Source organism: Equus caballus, chromosome 28 (assembly GCF_041296265.1).
Source record: "Equus caballus isolate H_3958 breed thoroughbred chromosome 28, TB-T2T, whole genome shotgun sequence".
Classification (NCBI taxonomy): Eukaryota; Metazoa; Chordata; class Mammalia; order Perissodactyla; family Equidae; genus Equus; species Equus caballus.
This window is the reverse complement of record NC_091711.1, coordinates 42927339-42950030: the sequence shown is the minus strand read 5'-3', so window position 1 is coordinate 42950030 and position 22692 is coordinate 42927339. Positions and strand designations below refer to the sequence as shown.

The 22692-nt window shown below is 38.6% G+C and overlaps 1 protein-coding gene across 17 annotated transcripts in view; it reads right to left on the bottom strand.

Moving 5' to 3' along the window:
• Positions 1-1884: 1884 nt before the first annotated feature.
• The window catches only part of XPNPEP3 (X-prolyl aminopeptidase 3), a 65799-nt gene continuing 44991 nt past the window's right edge, over positions 1885-22692 (bottom strand). For 5 of the 17 annotated variants that reach the window (XM_001502287.7, XM_070253680.1, XM_023631180.2 and 2 more), the window contains 3 exons: positions 8505-8685; positions 7048-7168; positions 1885-5547 (listed from right to left, as the gene is read on the bottom strand). In XM_001502287.7, coding sequence (XP_001502337.1) covers positions 5381-5547; positions 7048-7168; positions 8505-8685 — 469 coding nt within the window. In that variant the 3' untranslated portion in view covers positions 1885-5380. The remainder of the gene's footprint in view (positions 5548-7047; positions 7169-8504; positions 8686-22692) is intronic. The other 12 variants (XM_005606665.4, XM_070253686.1, XM_070253684.1 and 9 more) reach the window with 6 other exon arrangements.

Below are 22692 nucleotides of genomic sequence, written 5' to 3'. Positions count from 1 at the left end.
ACAAAATTCCCTTTAAAAATATACAATTCAATATTATATTGAGTTGTGCAGCTACCACCAATTCCAGAACATTTTCATCACCTAAGAAAGAAACTCTGTACCTGCTAGTAGTCACTCTTCATTTCCCCTGCCCTCAGCCCCTTGCAACCAATAATCTACTTTCTGTCTCCGTGGATCTGCCTCTTCTGGACATTTTATATAAGTGAAATCATACACTGTGCCTTTCGTGTCTGGCTTCTTTCACTTGGCATGTTTTCAAGTTCATCCACGTTGTGGCATGAATCAGTACTTCACTCCTTTTTATGGCTGAAATAATATTTCATTGTATAGATATACCACTTTTTGTTTATCCATTCATCAGTTCAAGCATAAATTTTTGAATGATCATAAAAATGGTTTAAAATTTTTTTATTATGATTATGATAGTTTACAACCTTGTGAAATTTCAGTTGTACATTATTGTTAGTCATGTTGTGGGTACACCACTTCACCCTTTGTGCCCTCCCCCCACCCCTGCTTTCCCCTGGTAACCACCGATCAGTTTTCCTTGTCTATATGTTAACTTCCACCTATTGGTTTTAAATTTTTTGTCACCTCCTTGTGCAAACAAGTTTCTTGTAGACAGTGATTATGAAGAATCTGGACATTACCACTAAACAGTCTGGATCAGGAGTTGTATAGATGCTTCACCCTGATATCATAAAAGTCATGTTCCCAGAAGTAAGCTAAGTCTTTCATTGACATTTTAAAAATTATTTTTTTGGAAGTGTTATACAAATTCAAAAATTTCTATGAAACTGTATATATTATTTTTCTTTTCTTATCATAATTATATAAAGGATATGTAATGAATTTTTTTCCTTCAAGTCCCATGTACACATTCCTAGGTCCCCTCACATTTATTCCATTATGCCATACAAAAAATATCTTTATATGCGCCAGGATGTGAAAAACGTTGGAAAGCATGCCTTAGAGAGAGAGCCTCAGATTTTAAAAAGGATTCCTAATACGGAGAGATGGCTACACTTAGAATTGTTTATATGCCTCACAGAGAAAGTTCACATATTTACAATTTTACAAATCAATCCTACTTTCCCACAAAATTCATTCTTCATAAAATGCTCATGGCTATAGTTTAGTTTTGAGTGCTACAGGGGCTGTCTGGAGACCTAAGGTCAGTTTTATGGAGAGTCAACCTTTTTTCCCCCAGCTTTATTGAGGTATAATTGACAAAACTGTAAGATATTTAAAGTGTACACTGTAATGATTTGGAGTATGTCCCCCATCTAGTTAATTAACACATCCATCAACTCACATATGTTTTTTTGATGAGAACATGTAAGTTTTATTCTCTTAGCAAATTCCAATTACACAATACCGTGTTATCAACTATAGCCACCAGGTTATACATTAGATCCTCAAGAGTCAATCTTTTTTTTTTGGCTAGGGAAGATTTGCCCTGAGCTAACATCTGTTGCCAATCTTTTTTCTTCCCCTCCCCAAAGCCCCAGTACATGGTTGTATATCCTAGCTGTAAGTCCTTCTAGTTCTTCTATGTGAACCACTGCCACAGCATGGCAACTGACAGACAGGTAGTGCGATTCCTCAACCGGGAAACGAACTCAGGCCACTGAAGCGGTGAGAGCACTGAACTTTAACCACTAGGCCATCATGGCTGGCTCTCAAGAGTCAATCTTTTAATGGCCTGGATCTCATCCGCTGGTTTTTCCCTCTATGACTGAAAAGACCATCTCAAGTTTGCTACATGATTTTGTGACAGCAGTTAATGAATACTTTGTAAAATAGAATATTTTGTAAGACAAAATGTTCTCACATTTAAAGCTGCAGACTCTAGATTCAAAATAACACATACACGCTATACACTTTTATATTGTTTTATAGTTTATTTTTAAAATGATAGTAACAAATGCTTTTCCCTTGTTGGGGAATGACATATCTATTTTCTGTGCATGGAGCCTTAAAAAGTAACAGCGTTTTGTCCAAAGTGAACTTCTACAATTGCACAAAAGTCACACAAAGCTTCAAGAAATGCTAACAAAGACTGCAGTTCTCTCAGGTCTTCCCGAAGCACACCCCAAGAGGCCTTGATTTTGGTGAGGACCCCTGATCCGAACAATACTCATGCTTACCCCAGGTTCCTCAGTGACACACAGGCAGGGTAAGAAGAGCAGCCAGGAGGGCCCATGTGCTTTGTGACAGTGAAATTCTGCTCTAATGTTAGGGTTTAATGATGTATTCACCTTCTCCCTATACCAGAAGCATTAAACACTTCAGCTTGAAGTATATTTGCCCAGGCTTAAAAATTAACCCTATCAGCTTAAGTTTTAGACTATAGATCCTACCTCAGGAAACTAAAATTTAAAATTAACCCTACCATACAAACCTCTTCCAAGCAGGGCCCTTCATGCTGCCACTGTGCTGAGCCCTCACTTGGTCTCTGACATACAGACATAAGTTACATTATCATCTATCACATGCCAATTGAGGGATGGCAGATAGGGTCTACCTCAAATCCCAACTCTGTTTCATTGGTAGCAGTTATTGGAAACAGTGTGTTACAAAGGACTCCGAGGTCATAGCCAGACTGGTGGGACAGTCACTATGCTTTACTCATGATCTCTGACGTGGGCACAGGAGAGGGAGGCATCCCTCATGCTTCAGATTTGGAATCTTTCTATTATTAAAAAAGCTAAAGAGAGTATTGGTTATGTATGTTTGGAAAAATCACCAAGCTCAACATTTTCTATTTTGATGAGTTACAATGTCTTTATCTGTGGATTTAATTGTTTTATGGAGCTTAATCTCAGTGAAGATATGATGTCTATGGCAGGAATTTTCCCTGTCTGACCTTATAAAAATTCGCAACAAAATAACAATATTTTGAAAGAAGATACACACAGAGAACTTTAAGCCACCATCAGGAGCACCTTCCTAGCTTGGATATTATGAGTATGAGAAGAGAAGAGCTTTTACTCCAGTATTTCTACTGCTGTGTTTCAAATAAAAATCACAGTCACAGTTTCCTGATTATGGGGAAAAACAGTGATTCCTGAAATAAACACATAAAAGCATGCTTCCTTCATTTAGATAGTATCGTTAATGATTCAACCATCTCTCTCCAACTCAGGGAGAAAAATTCCAGTGTAACATTTAAAGGGTTTTTCCTTAAATTAAGGTTTTCATTAGAAGAGCCTGTAAACATATGAAGTATTTATTTTACTTAGACATGGAGGGAAAAGCGGGACATGTCTGTGGAATGGCTAAGAATGACTGAGATTCCTGCACTGTACACAATTATCTGCTCAACAAATCCTGAAAATTTCAGACAGCCCCTAAAAGGTTGCTCTGAGATGTTCACCATGTCATCTCTTGATGGTTCTATAGTCTGATTCAAATGCCTACCTGCTGTGGTTAATCAGGGACTCAAAGGACCAGATACCTGGGTCAGGAACTGAAAATCACCAGAAGAATTCCACCACAGCCTTAGATTCCAAGTACTACTTACAGCATCTGCAGAACTTGACTGGAATCTAACCAGAAGAAATCTGTTTCATGTTCAAGTATGCTACGATACATAAAAGCCACCTAGGCTTTTAGCTAGAAAGTTGAAAACCACAGAAAATGATTTGCAGGAAGAAAAGGAAATTCCTTATTTCAGGATTGTAAATGAACAAAGGAAACTCAATCCAAGGAAAGGGTGGTTGGGGCCACAGAGACCAGGGAGTGAGAAGCCAGCTGTGGATTTTATTTTCAGCCCCCTTCTCTTAGAAAGTAGCACAGGACTGAGAATTTAGAGGGAGGAGGGGAGGGCAGGCACGGGGATGATGACTCCAGCTGTGCAGCCATCCATTCCCACAGCTGCTTAGAGAAGGTCAGCGAAGCCAAGCATTCGTGGGTGAGCACTGTCAGGACACAACTTGTATCACTTTGGTTTACAACACTGTCTTTGTCTCCTGATGAAGTCACTGCCTGCCTGCTTTGGGCTCTGTACCTTGGGTTTTCCTGGGAAGATGGGCAAACCTCTAGCACTAGAGGGAGTATTAATCCCCTAGCCTGTGCTTCCCTATTACAAAAATTTTCTTAAAAACCCTCAAATTCATGCTTTAACAATCAGCATGTTTTATACATCTGGGGCTCATCATAGCCAGGTTTAAAGGAGGTGAACACACTAATTCTTAAAGCTTCCCTCTATGACAGAAGCTTCTGAATAAACCGTCTGCAACAATCTAGCCCCATTCACTCTGCAAACTGAGTTGCTGTAGAACTGCATCCAACGCTGGGTTGAGGGAAATAGGACTCTTTACCACCGCCCTTGCAGTGCGAAGGTCAGAGAAAGAAAAGGATTACAGGACGTGTACAGGTACTTGGTGCGTTCCAGGGTTTGTTTTATCAGCACCTAGAGGAAATCACAGAAGGATAAGGGGGGTGTCTCTCTGAATACTGTGTACCATTCCTCTGACTTTAACAGGGTAAGGAGAGGATCCGCCCTTGGCCAGCGCAGCACCTTCAAGGGTGTGTTATGAGGGTTAGTGCATTAAGAATCTATAAAGCAAGCATGGATGTCTGGGAAAGGATCATCTTTAGACTGAGAACAGACAGATGGAGGTCTGGATCTATAGCAGACACATATATACTTTTCTTTCTCTTCCATTTCCTTCCTTATCAAGAATCTAAATACTTTCTAGGGCCCAGGGAATCAAATAGCCAGAAAGGCTCAAAATTTTTTGTTCAATAGTTAGTGTTGCTGGGATCTGGACTGTGGCTGAATGGTGGGACTGCAGGGCACCAGTGCCCATGAGGGCTCATGTGGCTCCAATAGATACGCAGGCTCTGGAATAGGTAGGTAGGAGTTACGGAAGGTATATATTGGCCACCAACAATCACTCACGGGTGACTTTTAGTGTAGGCAGAGCCCTTGGTGATTAGCTCAAAATATAAGCATCACACAAACATCTTCTGATATCAGGTGGATCTCAGCAAAAGTGCAGAAAGGGAAAGACCTGCAGAGAAGGAGAGAATTTTCTGTACGTTTAAATCTGCCACCTGGAATGCATGGATATATGTAACCAAGAACTTTCTTTACGTTTAAAAATTAAACTTGCGTGGGTCATTAATTCTACAGAATTAATGATACTAAAGTTGCAATAACATACAGTTCAAAAATTCAATTTTTCAGATGTGTAGCTACTTAAAACAAAAAAAACACCAAATACACAATTACATACATTCATACAGCCGTCTCACTCCTAAGTGGAACGTGAGTATAAACGCACACACAGAGACACTCAGAAAGCACATGTGCACAGACGCCAACACACACCCCTCTGAAACCTGAGATGCACATGGGCTGCCATGAGGGTCAAGAAGCCCTGCTGCATATCTGCTCAATGTCGTTCATCTCTTTGGGACAATCTGCAGAAAGGATGAGAGGTGAGTCCTGAGTCACCACTACGTCATCCTCAATTCGCACACCAAGACCACGAAACTTCTCTGGAGCATCTCTGTCATCCTCTGGAATATAAATGCCTGAGAAGTAGAAAAAAGAATGTGCTGCTCATAAATGGCAGGAACTGGATGATTTGGGGCAAGTAAGTTAATGTCTCTGTTTCAAATCATCTGTAAAATTGGGATCTTAAAGAGTTTGGGAGATTAAATGAGATAACACATATAAAAGTGTCTGGGACATAATGGTCAATGAAGGTTGGCTATCATTACTAGAACGATTATTATACTTTGTACATTAGACTACAGGCTCCACACAACTGCAAGAGTGCTGGTCATGATTCTGTTATATTTTAGTGGCTCCAGCAGATCACTAAAGTTACTTAGCTTATGAGCATATCAGTATATGCTGGGAACCAGCAGATAATATAAATGCATTCTTTCTCTGCCTAATAGGCCCCTGGAAAAAGGGAACTTTCCTAAAATAAAGACATAGGTATTTTAAAATGTACTAATAAAACCCCACTTACTTAGCGATTATTAGCCAGAACAACCAGAAGTTGAGGAAATACTCAAATAAGCCCTCTCAAACAAGTCATAAATGTAATTGCTACACATGATGTAAAGTAAGAGAGAAACAGGATGACTTTAAAGAACATTTGGAACATTCTAAGACCCCTTAGGTACCCTTTCTAATCATGACGTCAGACAGACAACAGGTCTTTTCATATTAAAGAAACTGTGAACTTCCTCTGCTACACTCACAGATGCGCTGTGGGATGAAAAGAAAGGGATCAGCAAAGGAAAATGGAGTCGAAGCCCCCATGCACCAACTAGATGGGACTAAATAGCACACAAGGCCACAGAGAGCAACATATGACTACGTTCAAAAGGTGCCATGAAAGAGGTGCCCCAGCCATAATTTAGAGATGAAAACACCTGAAATATAAGATTGAGATCCAGTTTCATGATAAAAACAGTATCAGTGTTTAAAAATTGACTCTTGGAATATCAGTCTTCACATTCCGCTGTGGCCACTTCTCTGCTGAATTCTGCCCAATGCCAGCATCATTCCAGCCAGGGGGCCAATAGATTGCCAGCTTTCTCTGAAGCTGAGGAGAAAGATTTTAATACTAACAAGCAGGATAATGCAGGCACTTCAATGCAGTTTGCAGAGGAGTTGCAACTGAGAACACGGCAAGTCTGAGGGTCTTTCTGCAGGAAAGCAATGGGGGCTTCCGGAAGCATGGGCAGCCGCCACTGCTACATGGGAGACTAGTATAATTTGGCCCTGGCAAAGGCAGGGTTAAAAAGATTTATTTCTTAATATCTACTTATAGAAAGTAGTCCCCATCTGTTGTTTATTGGGGAAGTCAAATTAAACAAATTGTGTGATGTTAAATAAGAAAGCTCCAGAAAATCTAAAATAAAGTTCCCTTCTACACTGGAAAGATTCATTTTCCTGTCTCTCCTAACTTAATTATATTGGTTCAGGTAAAAATAAACCATGTTTATTTTACTGTTCTATCTGACACGACTACTACATGTCCCAAGGAGTCAGAGGCTGCTCGCACCTCCCCTTACCTGGCTCCACTGTGATCACCATCCCAGGCTGAAGAGGGAGGGAACGGGGCATGTCTGGAGTGTCGTGGACATCCATCCCAAGGTAATGGCCAACATGATGAGGGCAGTATTTTCGAGCAGCCTGGAAAAGATAGTTACCACAGTGTTATTGGAGCAATGACCCCTTAAGGAGAAAGTTGGGCATGTATTAATTAGTGAGATATGTGTTAATGCCTCCCCAAGGTTCTGCCACTTGTTTAACCTATCCTTGGGCTAATGCTTAAGAGACCTGATAAACTACCACCTCTTGTATGCAATTCTGCCAATGGCATTCCAACTAATCCACATTTGCATTCCCAGTATTTAATATACTACACACATGCTGACTTGGGTAACCCCAGTAATGACTATGGAAAATGAAAATCGTTTTTCTTGAGGGAGGGAGGATGATTATGTCAGAATAGTTCTCTTTTCAATGTTCACACATCCCTCAGGAAGCCTACTCTGGAGACCCTAAGTATCTCACAGCAACTTGTAGAGTAGACATGAAACACCAAATAACACAGTAATTATTAGGCATTTACCAGCTTGGATAGTTCTACCTGTTAACTAAAGGTTTGTTGGCCGGAGCAGGAGGAATTTATAGCTTCTGTCCTACCGATAAAAGAAACTCTGGCAGCCTAAACTTGGAGATGGCAGATGCCTTAATGGTCTGTTTGGCTTGACCACCCGATGTCTTAATTTAAAGCTGAGGTTTCAGGTTTTTACTGAACACCATCACATTTTGGATGCAGATGAAACTCACTAAAGACGTGGCCCTTAAGAATACTGTTAAGGTCTCAAGATCAATGAAGCAACAAACACCCTCCCCTTCGACCTCTACCTCTTCAAAATCACAAAAGAACTAAGAGGGGGCAGGCCTGGTGGCACAGTGGTTAAGTGCGCACGTTCTGCTTCTTGGTGGCCCGGCGTTCGCCGGTTCGAATCCTGGGTGCAGACATGGCACCACTCGGCACACCATGCTGTGGTAGGCATCCCACATATAAAGTAGAGGAAGATGGGCACAGATGTTAGCTCAGGGCCAGGCTTCCTCAGCTGAAAAAAAAAAGAGGAGGACTGGCAGTAGTTAGCTCAGGGCTAATCTTCCTCAAAAAAAAAACAAAAACAAAAACAAAAAGAACTAAGAGTTAATCTCTCCTCCTTTTTGTGTCCTTTGCCATCCTGTCCGCACCAGTCTTCATTTTATGTTTTCTGACAATTGAGCTAGTTATACACTATGCAATGAACCAGAATGTGCTGCCATCTTCTGGGAGAAATAAGTACTGACTCCTTTTGTTTTAATCCATGTTCAACCCAAGGCCCTCTTACAGACGAAGAATCACAAAGACCATTTCTAAATCTAATTAGCTTTATATAGGATAAGAACTGAGCAGCATGTCAGGTGTTCTTGAGAACTGGCATCAAAAGAAGTGAAGTACCTTGAAGGCATTATCTTCCTTAATGTTCTTCATGATCCCCAATTCTTTAAGCTTCTGTCCTATCAGTGTCAGCATCATGGTGTAGATGTTCTCCAAGCTTGTGCCAGGGGAGCAGAGGGTCAGACAACCTCTCTGGATCTCTAGGACAGCTTCATAGAGTTCTGCCTGAGGGGCCGTGAACCTGTGTACAGGAAAACCAGAGAATCTGAATTTGGAACTATCTGATATTGCAAGTTTGCTTCTAAATTTGATTAGAAAGACTCCGAGGGGATGATGGGGCATTGCTGATATTTAACCCGTACTAATGTATCATTACTGACAGAACCTTAATCATGCTCTAGATGCTTCACAGCAAGAGCAATACTCCTTCAAGCTGGGGCAGCAACAGCCTCTCCTTCAAATGGTCAGCAGATACCCCTGAGGTGAGGCTAGAAGACCTGCCCAGCCATGAATGCACATGAATGGAGGGCCATACCAGGCTCACCCTTGAGCCTTTCCATTTTTTTTTACCATTAAAAAAAAAAGGCAAAGCCATTTTCTTACAGGCAAAGCAGACGCCATGGGATAAACTAGAGAATACTTTGGCTACTAGTAATTTACTAGTTTCTATGTGTCCTTAGAAGAATAATTTCTTTAGCAATGATGGGGAAAAGTTAAGCTGGGGTCATACACGATGTGTATTTTCTTACACCATTGATGGGAGTATAAATTAGTACAGACAATTAAATCACACGCCTTAAAGATAGTCATAAACTTTGATCTCGTAATTCTGCTCTAAGAATCCACCCTAAGAAAATAATTGAAACTCAAAAAAAAGCTAAATGTACAAAAATATACACTGTGATTTTTTTTTTATTGAGTTATTGATAGGTTACAATCTTGTGAAATTTCAGTTGTACATTAATGTTTGTCAGTCATGTTGTAGGTGCCCCACTTCACCCTTTGTGCCCACCCCCCACCCCACCTTTCCCCTGGTATCCACTAAACTGTTCCTAGTCCATAATTTTAAATTCCTCATATGAGTGGAGTCATACACAGATTATCCTTCTCTCGCTGGCTTATTTCACTTAACATAATTCTCTCAAGGTCCATCCACGTTATTGCAAATGGAATGATTTTGTTCTGTTTTGCAGCTGAGTAGTATTCCATTGTATATATGTACCACATCTTCTTTATCCATTCGTCTGTTGCTGGACACTTAGGTTGCTTCCACATCTTGGCTATTGTAAACAGTGCTGCAATAAACACTGGGGTGCATAGGACTTTTGGGATTGCTGACTTCAAGCTCTTTGGATAAATACCCAGTAGTGGGATGGCTGGATCGTATGGTAGTTCTATTTTCAATTTTTTGAGGAATCTCCATACTGTTTTCCATAGTGGCTGCACCAGTTTGCATTCCCACCAGCAGTGTATGAGGGTTCCTTTTTCTCCGCAACCTCTCCAACATTTGTTGCTATTAGTTTTAGATATTTCTGTCATTCTAACGGGTGTAAGGTGATATCTTAGTGTAGTTTTGATTTGCATTTCCCTGATGATCAGCGATGATGAGCATCTTTTCATGTGCCTATTGGCCATCAGTATATCTTCTTTGGAGAAATGTCTGTTCATGTCTCCAGCCCATTTTTTGATTGGGTTGTTTGATGTTTTGTTGTTGAGTTGCGAGAGTTCTTTATATATTATGGATATTAAGCTTTTGTCAGATATATGACTTGAAAATATTTTTTCCCAGTTAGTGGGTTGTTTTTTTATTTCAATCCTGTTTTCATTTGCCTTGAAGAAGCTCTTTAATCTGATGAAGTCCCATTTGTTTATTCTTTCTATTGTTTCCCTTCTCTGAGAAGGCATGGTGTCCAAAAAGATCCTTTTAATACTGATGTCAAAGAGTGTACTGCCTACGTTTTCTTCCAGAAGCCTTATGGTTTCAGGTCTCACCTTTAGGTCTTTGATCCATTTTGAGTTTATTTTGGTGAATGGTGAAAAAGAATGGTCAATTTTCATTCTTTTACATGTGGCTTTCCAGTTTTCCCAGCACCATTTGTTGAAAAGACTTTCTTTTCTCCATTGTATGCCCTCAGCTCCTTTGTCAAAGATAAGCTGTCCATAGATGTGTGGTTTTATTTCTGGGCTTTCAATTCTGTTCCATTGATCTGTGCACCTGTTTTTGTACCAGTACCATGCTGTTTTGATTACTGTAGCTTTGTAGTATGTTTTGAAGTCAGGGATTGTGATGCCTCCCGTTTTGTTCTTTTTTCTCAGGATTGCTTTAGAAATTCAGGGTCTTTTGTTGCCCTATGTGAATTTTAGGATTCTTTGTTCTAATTCTGTAAAGAATGTCATTGGGATTCTGATTGGGATGGCGTTGAATCTGTAGATTGCTTTAGGTAGAACGGACATTTTAACTATGTTTATTCTTCCAATCCATGTACATGGAATGTCTTTCCATCTCCTTATGTTGTCATCCAATTCTCTCAGAAAGGCCTTGTAATTTTCATTATATAGGTCCTTCACTTCCTTAGTTAAATTTACCCGAAGGTATTTTATTGTTTTTGTTGCAATTGTGAATGGTATTGTATTCTTGAGTTCTTTTTCTGTTGGTTCATTACTGGAGTATAGAAATGCTACTGATTTATGCAAATTGATTTTATACCCTGCAACTTTGCTGTAGTTGTTGATTACTTCTAACAGTTTTCCAATGGATTCTTTGGGGTTTTCTATATATAAGATCATGTCGTCTGCAAACAGCGAGAGTTTCACTTCTTCCCTCCCTATTTGGATTCCTTTTATTCCTTTTTCTTGCCTGATTGCTCTGGCCAGGACCTCCAGTACTGTGTTAAATAAGAGTGGTGATAGAGGGCATCCTTGTCTCGTTCCTGTTTTCAGGGGGATGGCGTTCAGTTTTTGCCCATTGAATATGATGTTGGCTATGGGTTTGTCGTATATGGCCTTTATTATGTTGAGGTAGTTTCCTTCTATGCCCATTTTGTTCAGAGTTTTTATCATAAATGGCTGTTGGATCTTGTCAAATGCCTTCTCTGCATCTATTGAGATGATCATGTGGTTTTTATTCCTCAGTTTGTTGATGTGGTGTATCACGTTGATTGATTTGCGGATGTTGAACCATCCCTGTGTCCCTGGTATGAATCCCACCTGATCATGATGTATGATTCTTTTGATGAATTGCTGAATTCTGGTTGCCAAAATTTTGTTTAGAATTTTTGCATCTATGTTCATCAGTGATATTGGCCTGTAGTTCTCTTTTTTCGTGGTGTCCTTGTCAGGTTTTGGTATCAGCATGATGTTGGCCTCATAGAATGTGTTAGGAAGTGTTCCATCTTCCCTAATTTTTTGGAATAGCTTGAAAAGGACAGGTATTAAATCCTCTCTGAAAGTTTGGTAGAATTCCCCAGGAAAGCCATCGGGTCCTGGGGTTTTATTCTTTGGGATGTTTTTGATTGCTGTTTCAATCTCTTTCCTTGTGATTGGTCTGTTCAAATTGTCTGCCTCTTCTTGAGTGAGCTTTGGGAGATTGTAGGAGTCCAAGAATTTATCCATTTCCTCTAGGTTATCCATTCTGTTGGCATATAGTTTTTTGTAGTATTCTCTTATAATCTGTTGTATTTCTGCAGAGTCTGTTGTTATTTCTCCTCGCTCATTTCTGATTTTGTTTATTTGAGCTTTCTCTCTTTTTTTCTTTGTAAGTCTCGTTCGTGGTTTGTCAATTTTATTTATCTTCTCAAAAAACCAGCTCTTTGTCTCATTGATCCTTTCTACTGCCTTTTTCGTTTCAATAGTATTTATTTCTGCTCTGATTTTTATTATTTCTCTCCTTCTGCTGACTTTGGGCTTCATTTGTTCTTTTTTCTCTAGTTCAGTTAGATGTGCTTTAAGGTTGCTTATTTGGGATTTTTCTTGTTTGTTAAGATGTGCCTGTATTGCGATGAATTTTCCTCTTACTACAGCTTTTGCTGTATCCCATATGAGTTGGTATGGAATGCTATCATTTTCATTTGTTTCCAGGTATTTTTTAATTTCTTCTTTAATTTCTTCAATGATCCATTGCTTGTTCAGTAGTGTGCTGTTTAGTCTCCACATCTTTGTGCCTTTCTCAGTTTTTTTCGTGTAATTAATTTCTAGCCTTATAGCACTATGATCTGAGAAGATGCTTGTTATTATTTCAACTTTTTTAAATTTGTAGAGGTTTGCCTTGTTTCCCAACATATGGTCTATCCTAGAGAATGTTCCATGTGCACTTGAGAAGAATGTGTATTCAGCTCTTTCAGGGTGAAGTGATCTATATATGTCTATTAAGTCCAATTGTTTTAGTTTTTCATTTAGCTCCATTATTTCCTTGTTGATTTTCTGTCTGGATGATCTGTCCATTGATGTGAGTGGGTACACTGTGATTTTTTTAATAATTAAAATAGATACAATCTAAATGTCCCCAAATAAGAATGGTTCAATATAACAACAGAATGCTACAATGAACACCTACATACCCATCTCCCAGGTTCAGCCACTATCAACATTGTTATGTTTGTATCATCTATGAGTGTTCCTATATTCCACCCCACCACAAAATTACTAAATATTTTTAAGTTCTTTTTTTAATATAAATCTTACATACATGGAAACGCACAAATTTGAGCTGTACAATTTTGACAAATGGATGTACCGATACTGATGAAGTTGGGGACCCTGAACCCCTAAATTCTGCTCAGTCTTCTTTGCCAATAGAAGCAGCCCTTCCACCCTTGTCTGAGCTAAACCCTGTTTTGACTGAGAACTTAGAGGTACCTGCCCTGGGGTAGATGCCTTGGTAGTTGCTTCTAGACTGATAACTAGACTACTCCTAGCAGGTCCTGAAAGGTTAGGTACAAAGTGTGACCCACGAGGAGGTGCACTACAATCCCAAAAGGACTGAATGATTCTTCCTATTTATATAGACAAAAATCTAGGAAAGTGTGTGGGAATGAATATTAACATGTGGGATAATGGTAGAAGGAACATAAAGTTGGATCAGGCCAAATTTATTGATATGGGTCCACTGAGCAGAGATCCTGGATTCAATGTTATAGCTTGAGGGGCCAGAAAGGCTCTAACAGTTTATTTGGTTGGTTGGCTGAAACACAGAACAAAAAGTAGCCTACACTGAAAGAATTCAAATGTCAGAACTGCCTTGCTACACTGGAGAAGGAATTCTGCCTCAAGACTGCAACACCAACTTTTGCTTGTTTCTAGCCTGCTTGCCTGCTCCACAAAATTCAGACATGCCAGCCCCCACAATTTTGTGAGCCAGCTCCTTAAAGTCAATCAATCAATATCAATCAACCTACCTACATATATATACACACACACACACACACACACACACACACATAATATATCCTATTGGTCGTGTTTCTCTAGGAAATTCTTTTTTTTTTTTTTGGTAAGGAAGATTGTTGCTGAGCTAACATCTGTGCCAATCTTCCTCTATTTTGTATGTGGGATGCTGCCATAGTACAGCTTGATAAGCAGTGTGTAGGTCCATGCCCGGGATGTGAACCTGCGAACCCTGGGCCACTGAAGAAGAGCACAAGAACTTAACCACTACATCGCGGGGCCAGCCCCTCTAGAGAATTCTGACTGATCCACATCCATATTCCTATGATGCAGAACACTGTCATCCCTCTAAAAGTTCCTTATATCTATTTCTAACCAATACTCCCACATTCAGAGGCAAATGCTGTTCTATTTTCACCTTAGTGTCGCCTATTCTAGGGCATCACATAAACGGAATCATACAGTATGTACTCTTTGGTGTTCAGCTTCCTTCATTGAACATAATGTCCATGGTGCTATTTTGGTCAGTAATTTGTTCCTTTTTATTGCTGACTGGTATTTCATTGTATGAATAGACCATAATTTGTGTATTCATTCTCCTGCTGATAGACAGTTAGGTTGTTGCCAGTTTTTGACTATTGTGAATAAAGCTGTAATGAACATAGTCTTTTTGTGGACATATGTTTTCATTTCTCTTAATACCTAGAAGTGAACTTGTTAGGTTAAAGGACCAGTGTTTACATAACTTTATAAGAAACTGCCAAGTTTTTTCCCAAAGTGATCGTGGCATTTTCTATTACTAAGAGCAATGTATGAGAATTCCAGTTGCACTGCATCTTTGTCAACACTTGGTATGGTTGATCTCTTTTAGCCATTCTAGTGGATGTGTAGTGGTTTAATTTGGATTTCCTCAATGACTAACAATGATGAATAAACATAGTTCTTCCTAATTTTATCTTACTATCCTTTGGTATCTGTAGAATTTATCCCCTCTTTCATTCCTGATTATGATAATTTGTGTTTTGTCTCCTTTTCTCTTGCTAGGGAGTTTATTGATTTGATTAATTTATTTAGGGAACAACCTTTTGTTGTTGAGTGTTTCTCTACTGTGTCTTTTTTTTCTATTTCATTGATATTTTGGTCTTATCTTCCTTCCTTCCTTTCTCATATCTACTCTGGGTTTAATTTGCTCATCTTTTTAATAGCTTCTTAAGGTGGAAAGCTTACATTATTGACTTTAGACCCCTTCCCTCCTTTTAATACAAGTATTTAAAGCTATACATTTCTGCATTAGCTGATCCCACACATCTTGATATGTAGTATTTTCATTATCACTCAATTTTAAATACGTTGTGATTTCTTCCCTTTCCCTTGTGGTTTCTTCTTTGACCTACAGGTTATTTAGAATGTATTCACTAATTTCCAAATATTGGAGATTTAAAAATATATCTTATTGGGGCTGGCCCTGTGGCCGAGTGGTTAAGTTTGCGCGCTCTGCTGCAGGCGGCCCAGTGTTTCGTTGGTTCGAATCCTGGGCGTGCACATGGTACTGCTCATTGAACCACGCTGAGGCAGCATCCCACATTCCACAACTAGAAGGACCCACAACAAAGAATATACAACTATGTACCAGGGGGCTTTGGGGAGAAAAAGGAAAAAATAAAATCTTTAAAAAATATATATATATATCTTATTGTAATCACATTCTAATTTAATTCCATTGTAGTCAGAGAACATACTCTGTAAGATTTCAATCTTTTGAAATTAATTGAGACTTGTTTCATGGCCCAGCAAATGATCTTAGTGAATGTTCTATGCAGATTTGAAAAGAATGTGTATTCTGCAGTTGTCAGGCGTAGCATTCTACAAATGTTAGTAAAATCAAGGTGGTTATACAGTCATATACCGCATAACAATATTTCAGTCAATGACAGATCACAAATATGATAGTGGTCCCATAAGATTAGTATCATATAGCCTAGGTGTATGGCAGGCTATACCATCTAGGTTTGTGTAAGTATATTCTATGATGTTCACACACCAAAATCACCTAAAAATGCATCTCTCAGAGCATATCCCTGTCATTAAGCGACGCATAACTCTAGTGTCATTCCCACCCATAAACTGATGTCTTTCACCAAATTTGTTAAAGTTTTAGCTACTATCTCCTCCCCATTCTTTCTTTTCAATTTCTGGGGCTCCAATTACATATATGTTAGATTTCTTGAAAATGTCTCATAGGTCTCTGAGGTTTTATTTATTTTTCTACAATATATTTCTGTTCTTCAGATGACAATTTCTCTCTCTCTTCAGGTTCACTGACTTCTGCTATCTCCAATTGCTAAATCCATCTAGTGAATTTTCCATTTCAGTTATTGTATTTTTCAGTTTTAGAATTTCCACTTGGTTTTTAAAAAAAAATCTTTTTATTGTAAAACAAAAGAGAAATAGAGAAAGCCAAACCAAATATATACCTTGAGAAATTATTATAAGGTAGACACCAGCCAAATCAAAAAACAGATCTTGGCTAACTATCACAGAAGCCCCTTCTATGTGTCTCATGACAATTACAACTTCTCCAATATGTAACCATTATCCTGTTATAGTTATCAATTCCTTGTGGTTTTTATGTATATGTACGTTTATCCTTTTTACCGAGATATAATTCACACGTAATAAAATTCACCCACTTTAAAAAGTGTACAGCTCAGTGGTTGTTAGCATATTTGCAAAGTTGTGCAACCATCATCACTATCTAATTGCAGAACATTTTCATTGCCTCACCCCACAAAATTCCTGTATCCCTTAGCAGTCACTCCTCATTTCTTGTGTTTTAAAAAATATTTTGTCACTCAAATATGCAAGCCAAGACAATTTTCTTCCTACATATCTTAAATAAATTTGAAATGCTTTTAAGTCTCTTCTAGTCAACAGGTTCCTCCTCCACCCCTTTTCATTTCCTTATAATTTATGTGTTAAAGAATCCAGGCTGTTTGACATAGAATGTTTATCACAGTCTGGATTTTGCTGATTGCATCCATAGAATGAATGTTTGTGCCCCCCTCCCAAATCCATATGTTGAAGCTCTAACCCTCAGTGTGGCTGTCTTAGGAGACTGGACCACTAAGGAAGCAGCTAAGGTTACATGAGGTCATCAGGGTGGGGCCTTGATCCAATAGGATTAGTGTTCTTGTAAGAAAAACACCAGAGACCTCGATTTCTCCCTCCTTCTCTCTCTCTCTTTGTTTTTTTGAGGAAGATTAGCCCTGAGCTAACATCCGCTGCCAATCCTCCTCTTTTTGATGAGGAAGACCAGCCCTGAGCTAACATCTGTGCCTATCTTCCTCTACTTTATATGTGGGATGCCTATCACAGCATGGCTTGCCAAGTGGTGCCATTTCCATACCAGGGATCTGAACTGGCAAACCCCAGGCTGCGGAAGCGGAACGTGCGCACTTAACCACAGCGCCACTGGGCCGCCCCCCCCCCCCCCACCTTTTCCTGTGTGAGCACAAAGAAGAGGTCACGTGAGATGGCGACTGCTTACAAGGTAAGAGAAAAGGCCTCAGGATGAAATCTACCTTGCCAGCACCTTGATCTTGGACTTCCCAGCCTCCAGAACTGTGAGAAATAAATCTCTGTTGTTTAAGCCACCCAGTCTGTGGTATTTTGTTATGGCAGCCAGAGCTGATGAATACATATACCCCTGGTGCAGTTCAACATAGTCCTTCGTCTTTTTATTTTCTGCAAATTGGGAGCTGGATCCAGAAAATGAATCAGACTCAGGTTGAATTCCTTTGGCAAGGCTATATGTAGTACTGGCAAAATTACAGGAGGCATCTAATATCTGACGGTCTCTCTTTTTGTGATCTTAGCAGCCACTAAGGCTTAATGTTTATATCTATTCATTCATGGGTTTTGCAAAATGGTAATAATTTTAATTCTATAATTTCTTTTTCATTCATTTCTTGGAATATTTGTAGAGAGACACTTCCCCTCATCTATTTGGTTATCCAGTGATAGTTTATATAAAAAAGGTAGGATAAATGATTCTTTCTTTTACTTACCAGTTTTCAATATAATAAATTGGTTCTTATCATGCTCTGAAGATGACCACTTTATCATTATGAACTCTTGGATTTAAATATATTTGATGGCTTTAAATTATTGTAGCTCAAAGTGTCCCATCTTTGACCTGTGGGACCTCTTCAAGTTGACTCCCAAGTCTTTTTGACAGGACTCTAGTGGTTTTTGTTAATTTCCTTGCTATTTAGCTTATAAGATGTTCCAGGCCTATCTTGTAAATTTCCTGACCCAGGTCTGGAATTAGCCAACTCTCCAAGAAGTTCTCATTTCTTTTAGGGAAAAATTGAATTTCAAGATGACATTCTGGGGACTAGTGATGTTCATTGCTACTAAGTTGGTCATAATTTCTAGCCTTTTCAGTAGACGGACTAGGGGAAGGGAAAAAAAAAACATATAGAGAAGAAACATCATGTGAGTTCATACTGATACTTCATTTCACATTTGAGACCACAGCTTTTATGTAACCTCTCTACATTTCATTTGTTATCTTCTTCCATACCATGCATCCTGGTTCTCAAGGACACAGGGAATGACAGGATTAAAATATCTCTTACTCTTTTGTTTTATTCCATATCATACACACAAGAGTCTCAGGAAAACAATACAAATACTATAACCAATATATTTTTGAAAATACTGAGTTTTTTGAATATGCTCCTTCTGTTCTCTCCCATTTAAAAAGATATTGTACTCTTCTCATGATCAGAGCACACAGCTATTACATTCTATACTCTCTTCCTCTTAGCTTCATCTAGTCTTGGTTCTACAATTAATTGTTTTTAATGTTCACAGTGGTCCTTATATCAATGTCTCTAGTCATTTTGGTCATCAGAAGCTCCTTCCCTATCACAGCACTGACCAATAAACCTTCCTGTGATGATGTGTTGTTCTGTGTATCTGTGTTGTTCAATACGGTACCCACTAGCCACATGTGACTACTGAGCACTTGAGATGTGGCTAGTTCAACTGAAAAACTAAAGTGTGAATTTGATTCAATATTAATTAACTTACATGTAAATAGCCCCATGGGACTAGCGGCTTTATATTGGATCACAAAGCTCTAGCAGACTTCTAGTGGGAGCAATGTTCCTTGAGTTTTACATAACAATTTGTCTGTGCCCATTACAGTTGAAAGTTGCTTTTGCCACATATCAAATCTCTGGCTCACACTTTTGTTCTCTGAGCATCTTCAATATGTTAAATTCTATTTTCTTCTCGCATAAAGCATTGCTTTTGAAAAGTCTGCTGAGAATCTAATTTTCTTTCCTTTATAAACCTTGTGTTCTTTTCTTCTTGATCCCCGAAGGAATTTTTCTTTTTCTTGCAGGTTCAGAATTTTATTAGAATTTGTCTTGGTGTTGCTTTTTCTGGGTTGGTGTTACATGTGCTCTTTCAAGGTAGTTTCAAATGTTTTTATTTCAGGAAAATTTTATTGATTTATAGTTTTCAGTATGTGTCCTGTACCTCACTTCAGTTTTCTTCTTCAGGGCTTCCTGTATGTGTATGTTGTAACTTCTTTGCCTGTCTTTAGTGCTTGCCATTTTTCCTCTAATCTTTTTTCTCTGTATTTCATTTTGACTTTCAAAGTTTTCTTCCCTTTCATCTTCTATTTCTTATTATGTCTTTATTGTGCTTCATTGGTATCTTTCAGTCTAAGTCTTTTTCCTGACATGATTTTTTATTTTAATTCTTTCCTGGGTTCTGTCACTTCACTTCCAAGATTTTCTAATTCTGATTTATATTGTTCTTTTGTGTCTTCAACGATTTGCTTAAAAAATTTTAGCTTGTTTTAGAATAGTAGGCCACTATTTTGATCTATTTTGTAGCCACGCCTTTCAGGCACGCTTTCATTATCTGTAGGGATGTTATTCTGCTCCTTATTCTTTTTGCTTTTAATAACTGTGTATGAGATTTAACCTAGATACTTTTCTTATTGCTTTTTTTAATGTGAAATTAATTTTCCTGAACTTTTAGAATGAGGCAGGATTTAGAAAAGATTTGTTGACTTCACAGAGTGCACTCTTCTGTTGTTCTGGTGCAGTGGTAAGAAAACTTGTCAGCTGACTTTCTGCTTTCCTGGTTCAGTTCATCTCCTACTTTGATTTACATCATCTCCTTCCTTCCTCTCTTGTCTCTAATTCATTCAATTTTTATTTTATTTTATTGAGGACACAATAGTTTATAACATTGTGAAATTTCAGTTGTAGATTATTACTTGTCAGTCACCGTATTTATGTGCCCCTTATCCCTTATGCCCAACCCCTAACCCTTTTCCCTTCTGGTAACCATTAAACTGTTCTCTTTGTCTGTATGTTTATCTTCCATGTATGAGTGAAATCATATGGTGTCTTTTTTTCTCTGTGTGGCTTATTTCGCTTAACATAACACCCTCAAGGTCCACCCATGCTGTAGCGAATGGAGCATTTTGTCTTTTTTATGGCTGAGTAGTATTCCAGTGTGTGTGTATATACATACATACACACACACACACCCACCACATCTTTATCCTGTCATTAGTTGTTGGGTACTTGGGTTGCTTCCACGTCTAGGCTGTTGCGAATAATGCTGCAATGAACATAGGGGTGCATAAGTTTCTTTGAATTGTTGATTTCAAGTTCTTTGGATAAATACCCAGTAGTGGGATAGGTGGATCATATGGTATTTCTATTTTTAATTTTTTGAGAAATCCCCATACTGTTTTCCATAATGGCCACACCAGTTTGCATTTCCACCAGCAGTGTATGAGGGTTCTCTTTTCTCCTCAACCTCTCCAACATTTGTTGTTTTTTGTCTTGGTAATTACAGCCATTCTAACAGGTGTTAAGGTGATATCTCACTGTAGTTTTGAATTCCATTTCTCTAATGATTAGTGATGTTGAATATCTTTTCATGTGCCTGTTGGCCATCTGTATATCTTCTTTGGAAAAATATCTGATCATATCCTCTCTCCCCCTCTTTTTTTTTGGTGAGGAAGACTGGCCCTGAGCTAACATCTGTAGCCAATTTTCCTTTTTCTGCTTGAGGAAGATTGTCACTGAGCTAACCTCTCTGCTAATGTCTGTTTTGTAGGTGGGATGCTGCCACAGCATAGCCTGATAAGCAGTGTGTAGATTTGTGCCTAGATCAGAACTTGTGAACCCCCCGCCACTGAACTGGAGCATGCAAACTTAACCACTACACCAGGCTAGCCCCATCTTCTGCCCATTTTTTGATTGAGCTCTTTTTTTGCTGTTGTTGAGTTGTCTGAGTTCTTTATATATTTTGGAGATTAACCCCTTGTCGGATATATGATTTGCAAATATTTTCTCCAAGTTGGTAGATTGTCTTTTTGTTTTGTTCCTGGTTTCCTTTGCCTTGCAGAAGCTCTTTAGTCTGATGAAGTCTTATTTGTTTACTTTTTCTTTTGTTTCCCTTGCTGGAGTAGATATGGTATTTGAAAAGATCCTTCGAAGACTGATGTCAAAGAGAATACTGCCTATACTTTCTTCTAGGAGTTTTATGGTTTCATGTCTTACCTTCAAGTCCTTGACGCAATTTGAGTTGCCCTTTGTATGTGGTGAAAGATGATGATCTACTTTCATTCTTTTGCATGTGGCTGTCCACTTTTCCCAACACCATTTACTGAAGAGAATTTCCTTTCCCTAGTGCATGTTCTTGGCTCCTCTGTCAAAGATTAGCTGTCCATAGATGTATGGTTTTATTTCTGGGTTTTAAATTCTGTTTCATTGATCTGTGTGTCTGTTCTTGTGCCAGTACCATACTATTTTGATTACTATAGCCTTGTAGTATATTTTGAAGTGAGGGATTGTGATAAAGAACAGCTCTGTTCTTTATTCTCAGGATTGCTTTAGCTATTTGGGGTCTCCTGTTGCCCCAAATGAATTTTATGATTCTTTGTTCTATTTCCATGAAGAATGTCATTGGGATTCTGATTGGGATTGCACTGAATCTGTAGACTGCTTTATGTAGTATGGACATTTTAATTACGTTTATTCTTCCAATCCATGTGCATGGAATTCTTTCCATTTCTTTATGTCATCATCAATTTCTTTCAAAAATGTCTTAGAGTTTTTATTGTATGGGTCTTTCGCCTCCTTGATTAAATTTATTCCCAGATATTTTATTCTTTTTGTTGTGATTGTAAATGGGACTGTGTTCTTGAGTTCTCTTCCTGTTAGTTCATTATTAGAGTATAGAAATGCAACCGATTTTTATAAGGTGATTTTGTACCTTGCAACTTTGCTGTAGTTGTCAATTATTTCTAATAGTTTTCTGATGGATTCTTTAGGATTTTCTATATATAAAATCATGTCGTCTGCAAAGAGCAAGAGTTTCACTTCTTCCTTGCCAATTTAGATACCTTTTATTTCTTTTTCTTGCCTAATAGCTCTGGCCAATACCTCCAGTACTATGTTGAATAATAGTGGCGAGACTGGGCATGCTTGTCTTGTTCCTGTTATCAGAGGGATGGCTTTCAGTTTTTCCCTGTTGAGTATGATATTGGCTGTGGGTTTGTCGTATATGGCCTTTACTATGTTGAGGTACTTTCCTTCTGTACCCATTTTATTGAGAGTTTTTATCATAAACGGATGTTGAATCTTGTCAAATGATTTCTTTGCATCTATTGAGATGACCAGGTGGTTTTTATTCCTCAGTTTGTTAATGTGGTGTATCATATACACTGATTTGCAGATGTTGAACCTTCCCTGTGTCCCTGGAACAAATCCCACTTGATCATGGTGCACAATCCTTTTAATGTATTGCCATATTCTGTCTGCCA